The 24,025-nt window shown below is 35.0% G+C and overlaps 1 protein-coding gene across 1 annotated transcript; it reads left to right on the forward strand.

Moving 5' to 3' along the window:
• The first annotated feature begins 5,877 nt into the window (after positions 1–5,877).
• Positions 5,878–23,754, forward strand: LOC132547812 (tetraspanin-9-like). Its single transcript, XM_060211615.1, has 8 exons — positions 5,878–5,937; positions 8,810–8,930; positions 14,283–14,443; positions 16,148–16,222; positions 16,840–16,944; positions 20,869–21,084; positions 21,720–21,803; positions 23,131–23,754. Exons 1-8 carry the CDS (start codon positions 5,878–5,880, stop codon positions 23,203–23,205), a joined length of 897 nt encoding a protein of 298 aa, XP_060067598.1. The 3' UTR covers positions 23,206–23,754.
• The last annotated feature ends 271 nt before the right edge of the window (positions 23,755–24,025 follow it).

Raw genomic sequence — 24,025 nt, forward strand, 5'->3', positions numbered from 1 at the left:
ATCCGTATCGTTAGAACTGTCCACTTGTTGGGCTCCGAGGTTGGTGAGGAGCACGGGTCATGGAAATCTATACATCTAACTATGGATTATATAAATAAACGACCTTGTCCTTCATCATCAGACTCAGAAGATGACCAGGATTTCAACCAGTTCATCTTCATACGATCGTTGGAAATGGATAAACCTATGTCATCCGTTTCATCATTCGTAATAGGAAAGACTCTCCTGTCAACATGCGGTACTCTAAAGAGTGTTAAAAAACTGCGGTCTGGCGAAATCCTTGTAGAAGTTATCCTCCCTGAACCCATCAAAGGGCGTTATACGCTGTCCATCTCTTCAGGGAGAGAACGAGAACATCCTCTGTTATTTCAAATAAAAACAACGGAAACATACCATTACATACAGACCTCCAGGCGACTGCTGTTAGCGTTACGCTCCATAGAATGCTAACAGTATGCTCCATCTATATCCCTCCAAACTCTGATTTTACAAACAACCAACTAGCCGAAGTCCTATCGCAACTGCCTCCCCATTCATACTTTTCGGTGACTTTAACGGTCATAACAACCTTTGGGGTTCTCCCGATACTAATGACAGAGGAACAAAAATTGAAAAAAATTATATTGGAAAATAACCTTTGTCTTTACAATAATAAATCTACAACTTATTGGCATCCCTCTTCCAGAACATATTTTGTCACCCATCTTTGTTACTCGATTTCGAATGGACGGTGCATGACGATCTCTTTGGAAACGACCACTTTCCAATATTTCTAAGGAATTGAGGATCCACGGAAAGCGATCATGTACCCCAAGCAGATTGGAGTATATTTGAACATCCCAGTACCAAAATTCTCAACACCATTGATTTCCTGAATTTAAAAGACCCGATAGAATCCTTTACTACCGAACTTATTGAGATAGCTGAAGAATGTATACCAAAATCCAAAAGAAGACGCAATTAAAAATCATGGATTAATGAAGATTGTAATAAAGCTATTCGAAATAGGAAAAACGCTTTGATGCAATTCAAAATCAACCCCACAAGCGCAAGCTTTAAACAACTACAAAATTATTCGGGCGGAAGCCCGTCGTGCTGTAAGCTTACACAAAAAATGTCTTGGAGATCTTGTGTGTCCCTTCAAGACCTCACCTAAAGCAAGCCTCTAAATAGAGGCTAATGAACCATCACTATATAACCGTCGAAATAAATTCGCTTTGCATTACACCATTCAGCTAAGGTCAAATCCTACTTTTCTCCCTGTATTTGATCCAAAATATAAAACCTTGTTTCAAGGCAAAGCAAAACTAGTCCATCATTTGGTATTCGAATTTCCGCTCTTTTACAAAACACAAATAATGATGTTAACCAAATTCAGTCATTTGGAACAATAGAAATTCCATCCTGGCTCATGAATTCACCTGAAGTTGACTTTTCACTTCATGAAATGGTTACATCAGACATAGACAGTTACACCTTTCGTTCATCCTTCTCGAAATTGCAGTTAAGATATGAAACATTTCTACATTTCTATATTGATGGTTCGAAAGATAATGATAAGGTTGCTGCGGCCATGGTTACACAAGACCAAACCTATGGACGCCGCTACCGAACAACGCCTCAATATTCTCGGATGAACCGCGAGCAATCTACCTCGCCCTTGAATATATTCAAAGAAACAAAGTAAAAATAGCTGTTATCCATTCAGACTCTCAGTCTTGGCAAAAGAAATATCAAAATTATTTTCTTTCGTAATACCTTAATACTATATCATGAACTTGCTTTTAACTTTCGTATTACTTTTTTGTTTGGTTCCTGGGCACATGGGAATACCAGGCAATGAAAAAGCAGATCGTGCCACTAAGGAAGCTTTATCGCTTCCACCTGTTGTTTTCAAACTTCGTTTTACCGATTTAAAACCATTTATTAAACAAATTTTAAAAGTTCAGTGGCAGGATTGGAATACCTATACCAATAACAAATTGCACTCCGTTAAACCTGTTATCGGTGAATGGTCTCCATGCTATAGAGACAACCACCGAGACGAAGTTGTCCTTGCCCGTCTTCGAATTGGTCATACATACCTTACACATTCATATATGATGAAAGGCGAAGATAATCCTTTCTGCATAGGATTTGATGAGCCATTCGCCGTTAATTTTTTTATTGGACTGCAGTGACTTTCTGTCTACACGAAAAAGTTTCTATCGTAACATTTCACGTTTAAAATTCTTTTTGGAAGTGTTGAGATTTGTAAAATTCTAAATTACCTGAAAGATGTTTGTCTATATAATAGACTATGGTGTACCATTTTAATCTTTTGTTAACATACCCATTTAAGATTTTTAACATTTGTCTTTTAATTTTTGGTTTGTTTAATGTTACTTCCTTTTGGGTCGCTGTGTGTTTGATGGCCCTAATGACCTGTTAGGTGTTCACGGGCCGTTAAGAATGTAATAATTATAATAATTTATATAGACGTTTACATAAGACTGGGACATGAAGAAAATACTTGAGATACCAACCAATGTCTTATGAGATCAAACGAAAAAGTCGTTGAGCAGAAATCAATGGCAGTGTGGATATGAATACAAGATTTCGGACGAAGAATTGCTAACAAATGTTTTTATTCCTATGTTTGATGAAATTTTCTGACATAATAATAGCCTTGTTTTTTGGGGATACAGTCAACATCCACTTTATCTCCCATCCACTCTAGAATGTATGTAAAGTAACATAATTGTCGTCGTTTGACCGAGTGGTACAATGTTATATATCTACGTATATTAAAATTCAGGCCGCATAGTCTATGATAAATCTTATCAACCGATGTGTGCTAGCGAAATCCCATCGCGATGTTGTGCGCTATATACTCTAATGTGCTTGGTATGTGTTGAAATCAGCCCTAAATATACCAGTAATTATTGCGAGATGTTTATTTACATCTCTAAATTTTGCATACATACAGACATGTTCAGAACCTACCAGTATTTTCTTGTCATTTGATCGTCAATGACTATTCTACTGAACTGGCTGCTGTTCTAGCTGTATGTTTAATGTGACGTGTTTTAGGAAAATCTGTGAAGATAAGAATTGTTAATGTCGCATGTAAAATAGTTACCCCGAAGTTTGTACACTTTATTGCATGTACAGAAAAATAAGTAACAATTCATATATATATATTTAATCTTTTTTCATCCCTGCTGATTCAAATCAAAACAACAATATAAATATAGATATGCCAACTAAGACTTTTAACTTGATGAAACACGAGTAAATATCATTAACAAAAGGAATATTTACATGTAAGACCTTTGATTATTAAGTAAAAAATGACTGGAAGAATAAACGGCTTCTGCTTTATGGAAGACACCTACAATGTAAATCTTGCCCTATTATATCTATATATATGAATTAATGGGGTAGTAATAAAAAAGTATATGCATCAAACACATCCAACGGAAAGGAAATACAATATTTCCCAATATGATCATTATGTCGATTGTAAAACTTCCCTTCTCCGTTATCTTTAGCAACCAGCATCTCAATCCTTTGATTAGAATTGATCAGTCAGCTGTCAACATCATGGCCGGGATTTATACACAGAATCTCCGACCTTGAAGAAATATGATCTCGATTTATGACGGAAGTACCCGAGGGACTCGTTGTTCACAGGGCATGCATAGTGAATGAAGGCACTGTCGTCAGTAGGTTGATTGTTTAAGGTTTATTGCAAAGATTCGTATTGTAACCGTAAACATATATCGGTACATGTCGGTTACTAAAACGCCCCGTGGAGAGAATAACGTTCACACCTGGGATCGGATGTTTACAAAAAGCACGTAGATTAGCCATGGCGTATTCATGAATACTTTATATGCGAAAGCGTCTTAATTGTATATTTCTCTTTGCACTCAATACTCCTGTTCAGAACGTCTCGTGTTTCAATACAACATCCGATTGGCGTTCAGTCTGCAAGTTTTATTATGTAATCTTTTGAATATGATATGGCAGAAATAGACGGTTATCTGAACATATGGAAGATAAGGTATATCCCCTATAATTATGTAAAATTATGAAAAGAAATAAGTGTATTTAAATGACCGGGTGCGGCAATGACTGGATTATTATATAATCTGGATAGAAAGACGATAGGAAAACATGTTTTATTAAGAAAATATCTTATACGTGTACACAAACTTTGGACTAAAAACCGTGAATAGGAAATCAAATTTCTTTTGGTTTCAGCAGTACAACAAATTCACACGAAATCATCGCGCATATTCTCAAGTAATATCATAAAAACGTCCTGTCGTGTACATGTATTTTGCATACAAATCAGAATAGATATTTACCATTTGGTTCAATTAGTTTAAGTTTTGTTTCCCCACCATCCATGGTAACCGTTTTCATAAAACCAAGACAAATATAATGACATGAAACCAGAAACAAACACGTCAAGAGATAAACAAATAATTGTTTAATCTTGAATGGTCTCAATTCATTCTAAAATTGAATAAATTTAATCTAGAATTAGATAATATTGTTAAAACCCATGCAGCTTTTATCGCTGACTGCCTTAATATCAAGTGCAATAGACCTAAACCGTCATCAGACACAATATGACTCTCACGTCAAATGAACCTATGTAGCCTTACATAAACAACAAGTACCTGCAGTTTCAGTGTTAATATGTAGTTATAGCGGACACAAATATTAACCCATGTCTTCAGTCGAGAGATGCAGCGTATCAAAATCATCAATACAATACTGTCAATTTATTTGGAGAATGCAAATGTAATTTTAAATATGTAATATTCGATTTATCAATAGTATTAATTTCAATCTTTTTTGTTTGTACAACGTTTCAATTATATATTAATCTCCATATAAATAATCAACTATTGTTAGCCAAATGACGTCATGATTCGTGCACTTTTCACTTCTATACCTAACAGGTAAGTTGCATAATAAACATTTTGTCGGCAAGACTACCGAACCTGATAAAACCCACAGCTATTGATTTTCTGTCAAGTGCGGTTCTTTCTTCTGCACTGTATACGTTATCACTGTTTTCCTTTGGACACAGATTTCAACATTGTGTACATAAGTTTGGCTACAAACACCTGTTATCTTGGTTGTGTTACACCTGCGATTAAAACGTAGACAGACTATGGTTTGTGCGATTTACAGGTGTGTGAGCCTAGGTTCCCCGGCTGCTAATACGTAGCCCAGGTTCTAGTAAGATATATTGATTTCGAGGTCGTTGGTATATACAGGAGTTGGAGGGAAGGGAAACAAATTACTACCGCTTTATTGGGGTCGTGTTACAAACAAGCCATTGGAAATTGATTCTGTCGTAACATATCATTATTGATAGGCCTTTAATTGTTTCCTTTTATTAGGTACTGAATGATTACCCCCTCCAAAAAGTAAAAGAAAAGAGATATCGTTGACAAGGCAGATACAAATCAATTAAACTTTATCACATTTTATAAAATTTACTTCACTTTAGTTCCTCTGAAAATAGTAAAAATTGAAAACATAAATATATGAAACTGGTTCAAGTTCGCTCTCATACCTAGAAGAATACACTAGCCAACGAATTGCCTTGTAATGACAACCATCAATATATGCAACGGAAGTGACGTTACAAGGTCACGAACCCTCTGTATGGTTTCATTATCAAGTTCTCAGAAGAGGCCTTTGGGACACCAAAAGAGATTTGTTAACGGCACATTGCCATAACGTTCATCACACCCGGCGATTACGGGGTGGTAAATATTGTGCATTTTATCGCACGGACACGTAGCTACTGGTGTGAAGGAACAAAGACAAACTTCTATTTCTACATTCAAGCGATCCTTATAAGTCATCATGGATTGTTTGGCGTCTTGTGGAAAGTGTTTTTTAACGCTCATCAACACTTTATTTGGGGTAAGATAGCCTATTGAGTTAATTTATTCGTGTTTTATAATTCACAAATTCACACTAGAAAAGCAAACAAAGTCACTGTAGTTAAAATATTGCAATAAACTCGTACCACAGTATATTTTGTATCCACCATATTATCATAATATGAGTCATCATATTAATGATTTTGAAATTAAATTAGGTGCTTTATTATTTTATTATCATGTTTTATTTTAATTCGCTGATTTAATCTCACACAGGAGAGATTCCAACCAATGACGAGGATTTTTTATATTAGATAATCAAAATTGCACGAAACTGATCTTTTTTTTTCGTTCTAGAAAGTTTCACAATCAATTATTTTCTTTCGTTGAAAACTTGAGCGGAAATATCGCAGTCTCCCGCGAGATATGATACACGAAGTACCTTATTTTAGGCAATTACTGCTAGAAATTGTTAATAGAGATGATGTTTTAACCACTTTCGATGTATCAGACTCAAATATATGTATGCAGTATGCAAGCTGTAGTCAGTTAAGGAAACATGAACAGAGAAGACGTTATAATAGTGATGTATATAGTCAAAAGAAAGGATGAATGTATATTTTCTTATTCATACCACATTTATGATTGAAACAGTCTTCCATATTATTTTATGTCCCATAATATCTGGTTCGGGTTTTGCCAGGGTTAAGGCCCAGGGGTCCAATTCCTCACATGTCTGTCCCCGCGAAGGAGGGGTTTCAATAACCTATATATATTCCGGTCCTTCTTATTGATCATAATTCATTATTTCAATATATTATTGCAGTATAATACACGTATTTAAGCATTATATTCCTTATTCAAATACTTTATTGTACATTGTTATCTCTCATTTATTCATTTTTTTTCACACAAAAACAATTTTGTCAACATTCCATTCCTACGATTATTACTGAGTATATAATTTGCTGTCCCCATGCAGGAAGGTTTCACTCATCACCCACGCTCTAAGATATAACATCTTTTGTTTATACATTCCGTAATATGTTCAGATATAATTGAAACGTTCAAAATCGTTTAAAATTTAGCAAGATTACTTCCTGGGTAGAAACAAAACAACATTAAAGTTGTACTGCTTGGCAATTACTTTTAACGTCACGAGTCGGGAGATAAAGTCTCTTTTTTTAACTATTTGTGGAATAATTGAAAAACAAATAATGAATTTTACGACCGACGCGAGATTCTTCAGATGACAACTTAATATATATTGAAATGATATATACCTCAAAAAAGGTTCGAAATAACATTTTGATTAAACTACCGTGGATACAAAGCTTGATGTCGATGCCTATGAAAGGTAAAAAAGAAAAGCATGACAAGGAAGTCATCTAACAAATTAAGGATACATTATCGCAGCAAATTTACAACAATTTGTTTGAAATGTGATGTCAAGTAATATCTTGATACATATTGTGTACATCACATATCCTGTGACACTGCTATGGTACTGCCTTTCTAATGGCTGTTACCAAAAGCATGAACTGCTAGTGGTATATGAATATTGCAAGAAGTATAAATAATCAATTGCAATTACCACTTTCCTGATAACAGGATAAAATCAGATCTGATCAAAGTTAGCATTTAATTGTTTTCAGTTATCATTACTTGGTATTACATGTATGAATGGTTATGGGATACAGACAACCTCACAGAGCGCTATCCAACTGACATTGCTTTTGCCTTTGAAATGTCAATTGAAAGCAGTTCAATGCTTCCTCAATGAAGACGGTGTTTGCAGATGAATGGACAAATGCCTGATGCTATTATGATATTTCATTACCATAATATGAAAGCAGAAAATCTTATCCTGTCACATTATACTGACAACGGAGTTATAATCTGCCGACTTATTATACACGAAGGCGTTTGTTATTTGGGGTGACGCTCCTGCACCAGCAGGACTCATTTGAAGGATTTTATTGATAATTCCTTAAATAACACTTTTATAGTGAAATTCCTTTGAAATTATAATTTTGAAATGGAAGCAGGAAAATGCAACCGGTCCCATAATCAGTCCTTGTGTTTCCTATTAGTTGTCGAGTGGCAGGTTGAACCACTCTGAATAACTTTTTAAAGGCTATGATATGTCATTGTATGGAGACGGAATTCAATGTCATGAAAGTGTCGAATTAGTATTTGCATTGTATTTTGGTTTTGGAAAGCAACCACGAATTTTCTTAAATTACGTGGGCACACAAAGTTACGACTATGAAGTGTCAGGAGGAAGAAAAATGAAATAAACTAATGATTACCAACCCCCTTCCAAAAACAAAAACAAGAGAAAACATAAAGATCTAAAGTTAAGGCGCTTTTTAAACTCCTTGATCTACTTTCACTTTGATTACTGACACTTAGTTATGATGCAAAAACTATTTAGAATAGTGATAACAATATGAAGAATAGATACATTTCCGAGTATATAAAAAGATGATCGTGAAATTGTTCTACAATTACAACCACAGAAAATACCGTATTGGCAATAAAATCACTTGAAACTCAAATTTGATTAAACAAAGAAAAATAGGAATAAATGAAAGAATAGAATGGAATAACACATGGGTTTCTTGAAAATCTTGGTTTATCCAAGTATGTTACATGACGTTCTCTAATAAAAACATTGTAAACAACAACGAAGCCATCAAGGATACTAACGGGGAACAGGCCTAATCTCCTATCGCACAAGAATATTTCCCAATAAAATCATTATGACAACTGTAAACAACTATTCCCTAAGATTAAAAGTCACAATCCCTCGAACGATATGTTATTTATGTCCACTACATGTCAGTATGATATTTGTTATGCGTTGAAGGGCCGTTAAGATTGTAATAATGGTATTAATAATTTTTCAGTTGATTGGCCTAGCCTGCTTGGTCATTGGACTGATTATAAAGTTCGGAAAGGACGTTCTTAATGACGTCCTGAATACTGTGATGGATCAAATCGGCGATCAAATTAAACCTATGCTGACAGGTATGTAACCATTCATGATACAATATAATAAAGATAATTATGTAAATCACAATCGCCATCTCATGTGAGATAATGTGCGAATTAAACTTTGTTTTTCTTTTATATAGGTCAAAATTTGAATTATAGGTCATAGTGACCTACTTTTAATACACGACACCCGCCACCTCTTGGTTGGCCCATACTGCAAATATATTTAAGTGATAAAGATAGAACCCAGACAAAATAAAACGAAGTGAAAATGAAAGACAGCGACGTACTTTTGATATACAACGCAATGCATCATCATGGTAAACATACATATAGTATGCTTTTTAAGTGTCAGTGATAACGAGCAAGCTATTGGAAGGACAGATGGAGGAATGGACGAACACGACAAAAACCGTAGTCCTTCTCATGCTTTTGAGAATATTTCTGTATTGAATACTTTTTCTATTAAGAACACCTCACTATTAATATCACTTTTTCTCAATACTCCCGCTATCTCTTTGTAATGAATATTTTTATAATAAGACCACTTCCGTATCATAAGTAGTTCGTTTGATGTTATTTTATTTCTTTCACCGGTTGATGACCTTAAAGACCTTTTATGTGTTATGTGAATGTAATAATATTATGTGTTGACGGGCCGTTACGATTGTAATAATAATAATGGTCTTCATAATGAAGCGTCTCTGTAAAATTTCCGATTTCATCAGCAGCATCTGTACATTGTCCTTATAATACAATGAGCTGAAAGTAATGTCAGATCATTTTCGTTAAAATTGAATAATGATATGATCTTTTCCACAGAGGTACCCTTTATCTGTGACTTCAGTGTTTTATCGTTCTTCATTCCTCTGCGATTTTTGTTTTAAATTCTTTGACCACGAAAGTCGTGTCCACACACGAATGGAAATATTATGTCTTGTGTAAACATGCGTTTTAAAAGAAATTTGGATATTACTAATATGGACAGTGATTTGTCACGTTTGTCTATGCAGCCTTAATACGAGGTTCGATTCTCCAATCAGGGGTTTTCTTCGATACAGTTCGTCGATTACCCCGGTTCCCTCCCACAGTAAGACACTGGGCCAGCAAAAATGCAATGAACTGCCACCTTGTTTCACATTTGTTGTGAAATATAGGTCATAGTTTAATATAAGTTACTCAATATTCCGCGTAAAAAACTGTAGGTATTGCAAGAACTAAACACAAACGAAAACCTCAACGTTCGTTTATGCTATGTATGTCAACCGCTGAATATAAAAAAACTATATTCTTTTCCTAGAAGTGACTGAAGTGACCTAGACCTTTCACATGTTCTACACAAATTAACGGCAAATCATTATTACTTAACACGTCACCGAGACCTTTATAGGGTTTTAATTCAATATTTAACTTTCTGAACTATAAACAAATATTATCTTCGTATTTTAATTTGGCCGATCTTACCGTCATATTCTGTAGTGATTGTGTAACATCATCGAATGTTTTTCTCTTCTGTTCTCAATAGTATGGTATGGGCATCCCGTATGTTGTTCACCGGGGTAGCTATCAGTTCCTACAACGATACACAGCCTCCAATTAACCGTCAGTGTTGAATGGGCAATAAATCAGGATATAAACAATAGATTTGCTATTTTGACCTCATATACATTTATTGTCAAAGGGAACAAGTATACCCCTTATGGCACTCTTATCATGCACTTGGACTGATGTTTTGTGCTCGCGTTATCAGTAATCCGCCGCCTTGTTTACATATACCTGCTGGAGTGTGTCACTGGAAAAGTGTATAAACGTCAATAACGCCTGAATATGGTTGCTTTATTTTTGTCGAAATTTATCATCCAAGCTCAAGATTATTTTAGATTAATAAGTAGGTATCATATATGATAACTTATAATTTTAAAGTTTAGTTAATCAACAGATATGAATATAATTGAAAGAGTTAGACACAGAACTTTAGAGAAAAAGCAACCATATTCCCTTTTAAATCCACCTTTTCCCCTCGATCCCTGGCCTGGCTTCTCAGAATTACCTGTACCGTCTTCTTGCCAAGCATAGTTAGGCTTACATTGGATTTTATTCTAAACATTTAATAATACTTATGTATACCGCTTAATGCGTTGTATCATTACATGTGTGTTACCCGATATTTTTCTAATTCCCTGTAAAATGAGCGGCGGCATGGGTCTGGTAATGTAAACAGTGTAAATCCGTGTGTGTCCCGGTCTGTCAGTCGTTAAAGAATATATATGATGCGCTATACACACAACCAATTCATTTACAGACATTTTAATCTTTCATTGGCTATTTGTTATGGTGTATCCCTTGAGACAAGCAAGTTTTATTGACATTAAGAACTTCCGGGTGCTTGTGCGAATATATAAATGAAGGTAATTTATTCCAGATAAGCTGGAATATGTGAGGAAAAAACAGAATATTTAAAATGCCACTCTTTCAGTGTCTTCTCTAACAACTTTAAATGTCTTTTATCCTGGGATTGTAGATGAGTTGTGTCATACCTGTATTAAGAGATATTGATCAGAATGTGACCAACGACAAAAGACTTGTTAGTTTACCGTGTTATATCGGAATATATTTAACTGAAGTATACAAACCATAAAAGAGGAGAATAAAATGAGACAAAACATGAAACAAAAATTGACGTTTGGGAACCTAATTAAGTGTAATTATAACTTAATGGCATGACTGTCTATGATGAAAGACATTAAAACTGTTCTAGTTAATAAACAAGAAACTTAGAGGAAACTTTGTCTATAGTAATTAATTAATTTTACATTATTACGGAAAAGTTCGTAAATAACCATTGCTATTAATTTATGAAAGACGTGAAATTCTCTATTTGATAAAGATAAATATAATTGACGCTTATAGTGTTTATACATGATATGTGTAGTTTTAAGTATATTTTCATGGTAACATCATCACTAATAACCATGGTGATCCACTTTCAGGCATCACTTTTAAAAAAAATAAAGAGTTGGGTGTTTCTTCCTTTCGGACGAAAGAACGTCCTTTTAAACTATCAAAGCTTTCAACAGAAATCGTCCCGTCCGGTAGGCCGCTCTTTGTTAAGCTCTCCTGGATACCCTATCTATAACAAAGTTTGAAAAAAAAATCTTTCATGACAGGAAAATAAAAGATATCGTTTAACCCACAAAGATTAATATTTGCCGCATTTTTAAAGTCTATATATTTTCATTGCAACCATAATCTACCCTATCACAAAGAAATAAATATATTACAGATTCTACTTATTTAAGCAACAAAGGTAAAGCGATTCGTGTATGTAAGTGATAAGGCACTTACAATTAAGATATAAGTAAAAAAAAAATGTCACCAAATACATGAATTTCAAGTTACAGGTCATGACATTTATAATCGGGTATATGTAGAGTGTACTTCTAATTGGAGAAAGTAAAATGCGCATTTTATCGAGACATGTCAGTGCTTAGTGCTTCCGAATTGGAAATCTGCCAAATCAGTGCCCTTTGGATTTCAAACACTGGTTTGGCTTTACAGTGTTTAACATCCTGTCAGCAGTTATAGTTATTTATTGATAGCTTGTCCGTGCATGCAAGGTGAATGCATGTACTGAAGTTGTGGGTTTGCGGGGTATGTAAGTGAGATTCTCCGTTGATATTTCGGAACTGCTGTTTACTTTATAGTACTACAATACTGAAATATATTGTCGAAGACACTCATATATATATATATATATAGGCAAAACCATCGTTATACTTTCGACCTACTTGCATCGAGCTGTTATCTTTTTGTATTTTATGATATATTGCACACCGCTTTGGCAACACTCGATATTAGAACTAGTAGAGTCCCATAAGCTTAATGGTTTAACAATATGTTCAAAAGACACACAACTGGATAGCACCATTTATATCAATATAGAATAACAAAAGTAGTGCAAAATAACGAATCAAACCACGTCATAGAGCTGTTCAACCTTCTAGTTCTCGACGGTGATGCTAAGGGAATAAATTGTGATATCTAGAAGGCCTCTGAGTAAAATCCAAAGTCATCGAAAGATAGTCAGAATCTAGATGGAGATGTACTAGCCCTATGATATATCACAATTTTTGAACAATGTCAAATACATGTGTATATTCTGAGCCGTGCAACTATTCAAATGATACTAAGGACCTACATCTTAAAACAGGCGACTAAGGGGGGAATGCAAAGTGTTTTCTGAATGAAATCAAAATGGATATAATACCAAAATGGACTTGTTTAAAAACACCTATAAAACAAAATATGATCCTATTCATAATTCCATTACCGAAACCGTTTTTTCATGTTATATCCATCGCTCTTGTCGGCTAGCATTGAAGATGTTACAAGATCCGAGATTATCCGTAGAAAACGCACGTTGTCGGAGAGATGACTTCGTAACTTTTTACGTCGCATAACTTACAACTACACCGCCCTATTTAACTATATTCGTTCATGACACAGGCACATAAAACAAATAGCATCATATCAGAACTGACATTTTCGAAAATATCCAGCATGTATTAACATACCCATTTAAGATTTTTAGCATTTGTCTTTTACCTTTTGGTTTGTTTAATGTTATTTCCGTTTGGACCGCTGTGTGTTTTACCGTTTGATGTCCCTTTAATGTGTTGCCTGGCCGTTAAGAATGTTATAATAATAATAATAATGTACCATTCCATATGCCCTGTACCATTTAGGTCCTCAGCATTTCTGACGATTCCTGGAAAGACAAAGCGGTTGTAGAAAGCAGTTTCTAACTCAAAATTGTATTGGTGTTTCTTTTGTACAATATCCTATACGATAGTTCCGTTTTGAAATCAAGACAGAAATAACTGACAAGCCAGCATTAATTTTCATCGAAACTCCAGAGCGATGAAACCAAGGAAAAGGTATAAAAGAAATTATTAACACAACCCCAACCCAACCCCCCCCCCCCCAAAAAAAAAAAAAAAAACTCTTGAAATAAGATCGCCTACCACATAAATATCTTGGTCAATCCATGTACTGTTTATCATGAATATAGTAGGTATTTGATTAATACTCGCTAGTGTACGTGTTGTATAGATTGTTCTCATTTGAGAACGTGACACTTCTTAATTGGAATGACCAGACTTTTCATGGCGGGTATCGTCGACAAAGAAGACGCCTACTCTTGCGGATCACCTGGTATTCTCTTGTACTTTTTCAAGCATCTCATTGTAATTTTTTTTTTCATAATATGTTGCCCTAGTTTTGTTGACATGTTGGATTGTTTTGTTTGTAGTTTCCATCACATTTGAATGATGTTTAGACGAGCAAACATGTTAAAATTACGCTGTCGTTTACATTTTGTTTCAGCGACTGGAAGTTCCATCGATTCCTTCAAGGATTCGTTTGACCTGACAGTGTTACTAGGAGATGTAGCTATCTTTCTGATTGTGTTCGGCGTCGTCCTGCTGTCCTTGGTCATTGTTGGGTACTGTGGCACGTGCTGTATGAGTCGGTGTCTTCTGATCATAGTAAGTATACTGTGTCATTGAAATGGTATGTATACTCTATATTTTTAAACGGGGTTCTGTTTTCGTGAGTTAGTTTTTTTCTATTTCGTGGATAAATATTAGCTCGATAAATCCTCTTATACTTTTGTAACAGGTCGTAGTCTTACGATTTCATGGATTGAGAGTACCCACAAAATTTTTGTCTGTATATAAGACAGAATATTTAATTGTAAGACAAATGACGTTATCTTCGATCTGTATATAAAACATATTCTGTCTTGGCTGGATATAAGGCGTTGTCATTTTTGTTATATGTTGGCCAGAAATTTTCATCTCAATTAGCGACAATAGTTATCACATCTTCAGAAACTCAAAACAAAAGTGAAATATGAAATAATCTCCGGCTTCCATCTTACTCTGGAGTTAATATTCAATTACCAACTTATTGCGTCATTTGATTATATAACAGGAAAAGGCCACGCAAGCATAATCTCGGAAAAAAACACATGTATGGTCATGAGATTGTTTACACTAGTTATAGTTATGGTTGTAAAAACATGGCAATAACTACACACGGAAACCACAGATAACCCTGAGTAAACACTCCCCTTACATAGACTAAGAAGTGCCTTACCCATAAATTTCCATTTCTCTGCAAACACTCAACAAAACAAACAACTTATATTGCCGGACATTCAAACGTGCAAATGTTAAACATTTATGTGTAAAACAAATGAGTTGATGTGGTTTGACGCTAGAACCTCTGCAAAAATATAATATAATTTGAAATGACGGAATAGTGCCGAAGGACTATTTTAAATCAGCAAATGTATTATGGCTAGATATAAAATGCCGATATACAATACTCTTTATCAGTTGCTGATTAATTTTCGGTTTAAAGTTGGTCATCTTGCAACCTAATGTGATACAAATGTAAAATGGCGGCTATGGTGAAGCCTTGCCCTGCTGCAAAGGAATTGATTTGAACATTTCTAATTGCCAAACATACACTGATACATCTTTTATAAAGTCATTTATATTTTGTATTGCTATGGTAGTTAAGACACCAATATCAGAAAATTAGGACAAGATATAATATTTTGACGATCCAATATATAGGTTAAAAATTTGTATCCATTTTCCATGGCCAAATATTCAGATACGTTTCCTGTTTATTCCTTCTCTCTGTAACATCTGTTCTGTAGCTTTTTATCTTCTTAAGAAAGATTAACTACATTTTTGTTCCATTCATTACTTCACTATTGGATCGTCTCTGATTTCCCTGACGTACAACGGGTAGTAATATATTTAATCAACATCTCATGATTTCACAGGGTTCCAGTGTCCATGACAACGGTGGTTAGTTTAGTAGTAAATTTTACTTGCTTAGTAAAATTGACGCTTCTTGTCTGTTTATCTCTTCCTATAATCAGACAAAATATAACTATTTCAATAGCTGTATATTGCTTAAATATTCAGCGCTAGCTATTTGAAACTATACTAATTTTAAAAGTTTCTTTTCTCTTAAACTTAAAATTTAAAAAAATCGTTGAATTTGCTCATTGGAGGTACCCCTGTTCGTTGGAGTGGTTTGTAGTAAGAATATTCAGCACAAACATGTTCGTTAAATTAAAAGTAACAACAAAACCTTTGAATAAAATACCAGCACGATATTTAAGATGGTTAATATCTGGTGATTGGAAATGATTACATGTTTGATTGCAGTACGGTGTTATCCTGATAATCCTGGTACTGGGACAGATAATCGGACTTATTCTGCTGTTCGCAAGTCGGGACACTGTAAGTACATACTTTTAATAATTCGTTCCAAGTTTCTTTTTAATGAATAAGAAATACAAACAGAAAATAGAATAAGACCTTTATCGGTTCGTTGTCACGATTTAATGAGATGATGCTTTAAATTTAGAGTCGGTTATTCTTGTGGGTATTATTTTCGCGTTATATTAATGTGATCGGGAAAATTTAATCCGCGAAATAATGAGACACTTGTGTTTTAATGTCCTTTTCAGATAACTATATTTTAATGTATTAATATATGATAAGATCATTTTATTGTAAAATTGTGAAAATTTTGACCAGTGCAAATTACCATCTATACGGTATACTGGCTGCGCATGAAGATGTATAATGATCCGTGGCACAGTTACTACCTTCCTGGCATACAGTTATGATACATAGCTTATAAACAACACCATACTGTGTTCTACTTTATCTAGGGTTCATCATTGCACAGAAAACACATATAAAGTTGCACAACGACTATTAATGAACTTGTCGTATCTAAATGTCTGGTGACACATGCTTGCTTAAATCGATAGTTAGCTTGCCAGTGTAAGAACTGAAACGAAATGATGAATTATCTATATTAATGTTTTGTACATATCCTGTCGTTATAGTTGAGTGATCAAATCAAATCTCCACTGAAGGATTCCCTTACGGACTATAAAGGTGATCAGGCTCTAGACTTTGTCTCTGTGGCCTGGAACGCTGTCATGTTACAGGTAAATTTCAAATGTCAAAATCGATTATAGTTGTTAACGGTTTTATGCAGATCTCCATGATGATATGAGAACTTTAAGGGAGATACAGTTGTTTTTAAAACTGGTTAGCTAATATTACGGATTGAAAATCAAACGGAACATTCGTAAAGTTATTACTAATTAGCAATCACATGAACATTAAAATTGATCGGTGATTATAACAATTAATTTCATTTCGACAGTTTTCGAAATAACACTGGAACTACATCAGTAAGTTTATCGTATATTGTTTCACACCTTAGGAAGTGGTGTCTTGGGCAACAAACGTACCGGTAAACGTGTATGAAGGTGACAGGTCCGGATGCGTACCGCCTGGGTCGCCAATGTAACAAACGCAATACTTATCTGATTTACCCGAGCATATATTTTTTGTTTACAAAAAGAATGAAAAATGAGCAGTATAGAAGTAATGAAAATGAAATTTTCTTTCTGATGGTATAGTATTTAAAATGATGCATTGATGAGACATAAAAATACGTCCATTTAATATCTACATATATATCGTATATATAATGTGTGTCCGTACACTGAGGCTGGTCACGTGTGGCTCTTTGTAAGTAAAACACTATATATCTATGGTTTAGGTAGGAAATATTCTTTATAATTAGTTGTTTTCTAATATATTTAGAAAAGAAATAAACCCTACCTACATTTATTTATAAGTCATTCTAAATTTATACGTACCTCGACAGAATCGCACATTTTTGCGATAGAACTGCACAACATGCGCACAAAATGTGCGATAGCTTATTTCGTTAAATTTTCCTATCGTTGTGTGATCCCACAACTGTACAAAGAGAATTAAAAAGATACAATAGACAGGAAAAAAGAAAAATGCAGATCCAATGTGTTACAATGGGCACTACAAGACTGTTTTTTGATTTGTCAACGGCTCCTTAGAAGAATATAAAGAGGGAAGCATTTAATTCTGTTCGCCACTTATACTGATGCAGTAAGATACAAGTAAAACCGGTAAAATACTTAGGTTACATGTACACGTATTGGATCGCACTATTTGCGGGAAAATACCATTTGTACATCGTCCGTACATCAGCAGGATGCACTATTGTACCGACCAGTCGGGCGGTTTGGTTACGATTGGTTGATCGATAATACGAATTAAGAAAAAATAAACTGAATGGTAGTGCACTACTGGCTGGTTAGCGATTGCCAGTAATGTATTACATGAACTAGTAAAGAAGTGGGAACGAGTTAGGAAGTCGTGCAAACTGGATTACAAAGAAGTGGGAACGAGTTAGGAAGTCGTGCAAACTGGATTACAACGAAGTGGGAACGAGTTGGGAAGTCGTGCAAACTGGATTACAAAGAAGTAGGAACGAGTTAGGAAGTCGTGCAGACTGGATTACAAAGAAGTGGATTACAAACTGGATTACAAAAAAGTCAGAACGAGTTAGGAAGTCGTGCAAACTGGATTACAAAGAAGTGGGAACGAGTTAGGAAGTCGTGCAAACTGGATTACAAAGAAGTGGGAACGAGTTAGGAAGTCGTGCAAACTGGATTACAAAGAAGTGGGAACGAGTTAGGAAGTCGTGCAAACTGTATTACAAAGAAGTGGGTACGAGTTAGGAAGTCGTGCAAACTGGATTACAACGAAGTGGAAACGAGTTAGGAAGTCGTGCAAACTGGATTACAAAGAAGTGGGAACGAGTTAGGAAGTCGTGCAAACTGGATTACAAAGAAGTGGGAACGAGTTAGGAAGTCGTGCAAACTGGATTACAAAGAAGTGGGAACGAGTTAGGAAGTCGTGCAAACTGGATTACAAAGAAGTGGAAACGAGTTAGGAAGTCGTGCAAACTGGATTACAAAGAAGTGGGAACGAGTTAGGAAGTCGTGCAAACTGGATTACAAAGAAGTGGGAACGAGTTAGGAAGTCGTGCAAACTGGATTACAAAGAAGTGGGAACGAGTTAGGAAGTCGTGCAAACTGGATTACAACGAAGTGGAAACGAGTTAGGAAGTCGTGCAAACTGGATTACAAAGAAGTGGGTACGAGTTAGGAAGCCGTGCAAACTGGATTACAAAGAAGTGGGAACGAGTTAGGAAGTCGTGCAAACTGGATTACAAAGAAGTGGAAACGAGTTAGGAAGTCGTGCAAACTGGATTACAAAGAAGTGGAAACGAGTTAGGAAGTCGTGCAAACTGGATTACAAAGAAGTGGGAACGAGTTAGGAAGTCGTGCAAACTGGATTACAAAGAAGTGGGAACGAGTTAGGAAGTCGTGCAAACTGGATTACAAAGAAGTGGGAACGAGTTAGGAAGTCGTGCAAACTGGATTACAAAGAAGTGGGAACGAGTTAGGAAGTCGTGCAAACAGGATTACAAAGAAGTGGGAACGAGTTAGGAAGTCGTGCAAACATGATTACAAAGAAGTGGGAACGAGTTAGGGAGTCGTGCAAACTGGATTACAAAGAAGTGGGAACGAGTTAGGGAGTCGTACAAACTGGATTACAAAAAAGTCAGAACGAGTTAGGAAGTCGTGCAAACTGGATTACAAAAAAGTGGAAACGAGTTAGGAAGTCGTGCAAACTGGATTACAAAGAAGTGGGTACGAGTTAGGAAGCCGTGCAAACTGGATTACAAAGAAGTGGGAACGAGTTAGGAAGTCGTGTAAACTGGGTTACAAAGAAGTGGGTACGAGTTAGGATGTCGTGCAAACTGTATTACAAAGAAGTGGGAACGAGTTAGGAAGTCGTGCAAACTGGATTACAAAGAAGTGGAAACGAGTTAGGATGTCGAGCAAACTGGATTACAAAGAAGTGGGAACGAGTTAGGAAGTCGTGCAAACTGGATTACAAAGAAGTGGGAACGAGTTAGGAAGTCGTGCAAACTGGATTACAAAGAAGTGGGAACGAGTTAGGAAGTCGTGCAAACTGGATTACAAAGAAGTGGAAACGAGTTAGGAAGTCGTGCAAACTGGATTACAAAGAAGTGGGAATGAGTTAGGAAGTCGAGCAAACTGGATTACAAAGAAGTGGGAACGAGTTAGGAAGTCGTGCAAACTGGATTACAAAGAAGTGGGAACGAGTTAGGAAGTCGTGCAAACTGGATTACAAAGAAGTGGGTACGAGTTAGGATGTCGTGCAAACTGGATTACAAAGAAGTGGGAACGAGTTAGGAAGTCGTGCAAACTGGATTACAAAGAAGTGGAAACGAGTTAGGAAGTCGTGCAAACTGGATTACAAAGAAGTGGGAATGAGTTAGGAAGTCGAGCAAACTGGATTACAAAGAAGTGGGAACGAGTTAGGAAGTCGTGCAAACTGGATTACAAAGAAGTGGGAACGAGTTAGGAAGTCGTGCAAACTGGATTACAAAGAAGTGGGAACGAGCAAAGCAGACCTACGATTGAGTAAACAAAGTCTTTCAGAAAACCCTGTCCGTGCAACCTTTTATCTCATTCTTACGACTAAGTTATTGTTTTCGCATAAACAATGTGTCACGAAAGATTTTTTATATTTGTATTTAAAGAAGGTAAATTATAGGAATAATGGTCTTATAAATGTATACTGACACCGTCCATCTGCTGAGAGCGTCATAACTGCATTATGCACTGCTAATAATTGTATTTTGTATATCTACATGTATCGACGACAAGTAACACGTTCATTTATCGTGAACATCTATTGTATGTTTTAAGACTAATAATTATAATCATTCTCTTATAATGTATTTAATATGATTGTAACATACCTTTGTTTCTCATCTATCCATTGTCCAACCAAAAGACCGAACGCCCACATTCTCCGGAAGTTTATGTACAGATAATGTAATTGCATATAGAATACGAAAGACTGCATCTTGTTTTTTTGTGTTATTTATTTAATATTTATTCGTATAATCATACAGTTTTATTGTACTTGATGACCAGATGAGCTGTTGTGGTGTTGACACTTACAAAGACTTTGATGTGGCTTCTAAGTGGGGGAAAAGCTATACAGACGGTGCAACAACCATCAATGGTCTCGCCACACCTCTCGTGTGCTGTACCGAGACGGCACGACAAAACCTAGGGAACTCTGGTAGTGTCACGGCCATACTAGATTGTGCTAAGAGTCCCTTATCATCAGATAATAATTATCAGAACGTAAGTATATCACAATAGTAACTTTGTTTGGCTATATAACATACATTGGTTGAAATTATACTTTTTTTAATGAAAAAGCTTATCTTTATACTTCAATGCGATTTGTACCTCAACAACCTTCTTACAATATTCGTTCAATTTATAGGCAGTAAATGCGAGTCCCTCATTTAGCAGTTATATATATTGATTTTATTTAAGGACATTGCTTAAATGGATCCTCTAAGATATACTTCGGTTGATTTCCAATGGAGATTAACATGCATGCCGTTGTGGAGCAGTTAGTTTAATTATCCAAGTATTTGCGTCAATGATCGCCATGTAAATCTTAATTTCGTTTATATTTTATCCCCATTTCAATGATTAGGAGTTTCAATTTGAATTAAGGTTTTGTTGAAAGTCAAATCCATCGCTGCATTATAATATATGATGATGTGCCATAGTTCCCTAATGACTTTTCCGTTGTTTTTAGTCATTTAAATATAGGATGTAGTTCAATTTAATTTCAATAAATCATTATGGAAAAGCTAATTAGAATAGACAAAAACCATCTTGGACATTTTAAATGTAATTATAATGAAGCCGTGCGATTACTTTTCCACAGAGTTACATGTATGTATGATTTTTATCCATAACAGGGTTGCTATGACGCCGTTTGGGACGAAATAGACAAATCGAAACCCACAGTGATCGGCATAATGTCGGCAATTATCGCATTTCAGGTAACATTTAATCCTTCACGCTGAACGCTAATATAATACATGCCAGAAAGTACAAAATATCATTCATAAGATAAATGTAACACATAACAAATCAGCTGAATAACAAACCTTAAGGCAAATCACTAACACTCACTAAATGCATGCACTATCAGACCAATCACATTATTTCTAAGAAACTGAAAGTCACTTATCAGAACAAGTAATCTAGTTTACCATATTTCAGTGTGATGACACTAAAAAACATTTGTATATGGGATCATCATCCACGATCAATGTCTAAATACGACTCTGTCTAATGTTAGGACAGAAACCACAAATCAAACTTTTTTTTAACTTTATATCAAACGATTAATATATTTTCAAAAACGAATTCGATACAACAACGTGTTTTTATATGTAATGTTATGTTACCGATAGGTATATTTCTGACTCTTTAATGGTACAACACTGCCTTATTATTACCTGTATTCCTTGCGGTCCTTGTGCATTCAAAACAATGTTGGATTTGTTCCCTGGTGCACGGCATGTCCATGATAACGTTTTACCACAAACACTTTTAATTTTGAAAGTCGTTTTGCCATATACAGATTATGTCAGTTTATGATTAATAATCAAAGACTGCATTATGGGCAACCTGTTCGAAAATGTATAACCCGGACACTAACACACATCAGCCTAACCGATCACATTAGACTTAAACAGCTGATCGTAACGTACAGGCTAATCAATTAAAGTAGTGAATTTACACAAAATCTTCCATGTTCAAAAGTCCCTTAGTCTCTGACAAGTTCTAGAAGGAAGATTCAGCTGTGTGGTAAAGTTTGATTCATTATATAACCGACTTTAATTCAAAATTCGAAATTGGTGTTGAAAAGTGCTGTTTACTTGTGGGCCTTGGTACAATCAACCTGAAGCGAAAGGAAACGAGAATGTACTCTGTAGTATAACAACAATTATTATCTACTGCTTTATTTGACGATATTGTGAAATGTAGCATTCATATTTGCTAGCAATAGTAACTGGCTTGTTTTCTTTATATATCTATATATACGAATACATTTGATGTTCTTCTAGCGAAGCTTTAATGACAAAATAGCTGGATGATGAAATCTAATATTGAGCTATTGTATCTAATTATAAATTAATATGGTGCTATTCATTATGTCATTTTATTCAAATCTAAGACACAGTCTATATGTGTTTCCTAATATAAACCATATACACTTTAAATTATCTGGTATTAATCAGAAAAGTTTTACACTTACCAATTTTTAACACTTACCGATAACATTGGTGAAACATTTGTTTTATTTTATTTGTCTTTCAGGCTCTGATGATATTTTTCTCGCTGTGGTTGGCTCGCGCTATCAGGAAAGAGAGTCAGACCGGACCAATCGGATAATGGATTGATTGACAACCAACCAGATTACGAAGAAAATGGACCAATAAGATGACAATGATTATTAACAAATGAAATGGTTAAGAAGATTAACCAATCACCAGGAATAGTGAAAAAGTCAGATATTTCTTATAATGACAAACATCAAGTTAAAAAAAAGATGAACGAGTTATTTTACTGGATTTATTAACAGCTGTTTGGACTGTAGTGATTAGAATTAGTAAGGAAAAGAAGAAATTAACTCCAAAACTTAGATTATTGTAGCTGTCAGATTTGTATTTACGTACTTTTGGTTTGTCATTTTATCTAGATTTATAATATGAAAAGAAATGAACATTCACGTTCAACATGAAGCGTTGATAAATAATTGCCATGGCTAAATCCACAAAAGCCCTACCACAAATGCCCACGGCTATAGATAGCTCGGTTGGACTGCAGTAGTTCAATAAGTATGCTTGTTGCTCTCGCCTATTCAAGTGTGATGTAGTTAGCTTTTGTAGTCAGTGAACTTAATTTTTGTTCTTTTGTTGAAATTATGAGATAAGCAGTTAATTTTGTGGGTTTTTTTTCATCTTAGTTATGATAATGTTTTGTTTTATATCAAAATCAATATATCAATTGATCCATCCACATGTTTTAGTTAACAATGTAACCGTAACATATTTTAGTTAACAATGTCACCATAACATGTTTTAGTTAACAATGTCACCATAACATGTTTTAGTTAACAATGTCACCGTAACACGTCTTTGTTAACAATGTCACCTTAACATGTTTTAGTTAACAATGTCACCGTAACATGTTTTAGTTAACAATGTCACCG

This window comes from Ylistrum balloti, unplaced genomic scaffold (genome assembly GCF_031769215.1).
Source record: "Ylistrum balloti isolate Yb309-2 unplaced genomic scaffold, AGI_CSIRO_Ybal_v1 Utg369980, whole genome shotgun sequence".
NCBI lineage: Eukaryota > Metazoa > Mollusca > Bivalvia > Pectinida > Pectinidae > Ylistrum > Ylistrum balloti.

Excerpts from the sequence above, each read along its gene's own strand:
- LOC132547812 (XM_060211615.1), top strand. The coding sequence starts at position 5,878 with ATGGATTGTTTGGCGTCTTGTGGAAAGTGTTTTTTAACGCTCATCAAC. Across the intron at positions 8,931-14,282 it reads AATTAAACCTATGCTGACAG|CGACTGGAAGTTCCATCGAT; the intron begins GTATGTAACCAT and ends ATTTTGTTTCAG. Across the intron at positions 16,945-20,868 it reads GGAACGCTGTCATGTTACAG|ATGAGCTGTTGTGGTGTTGA; the intron begins GTAAATTTCAAA and ends CTTGATGACCAG.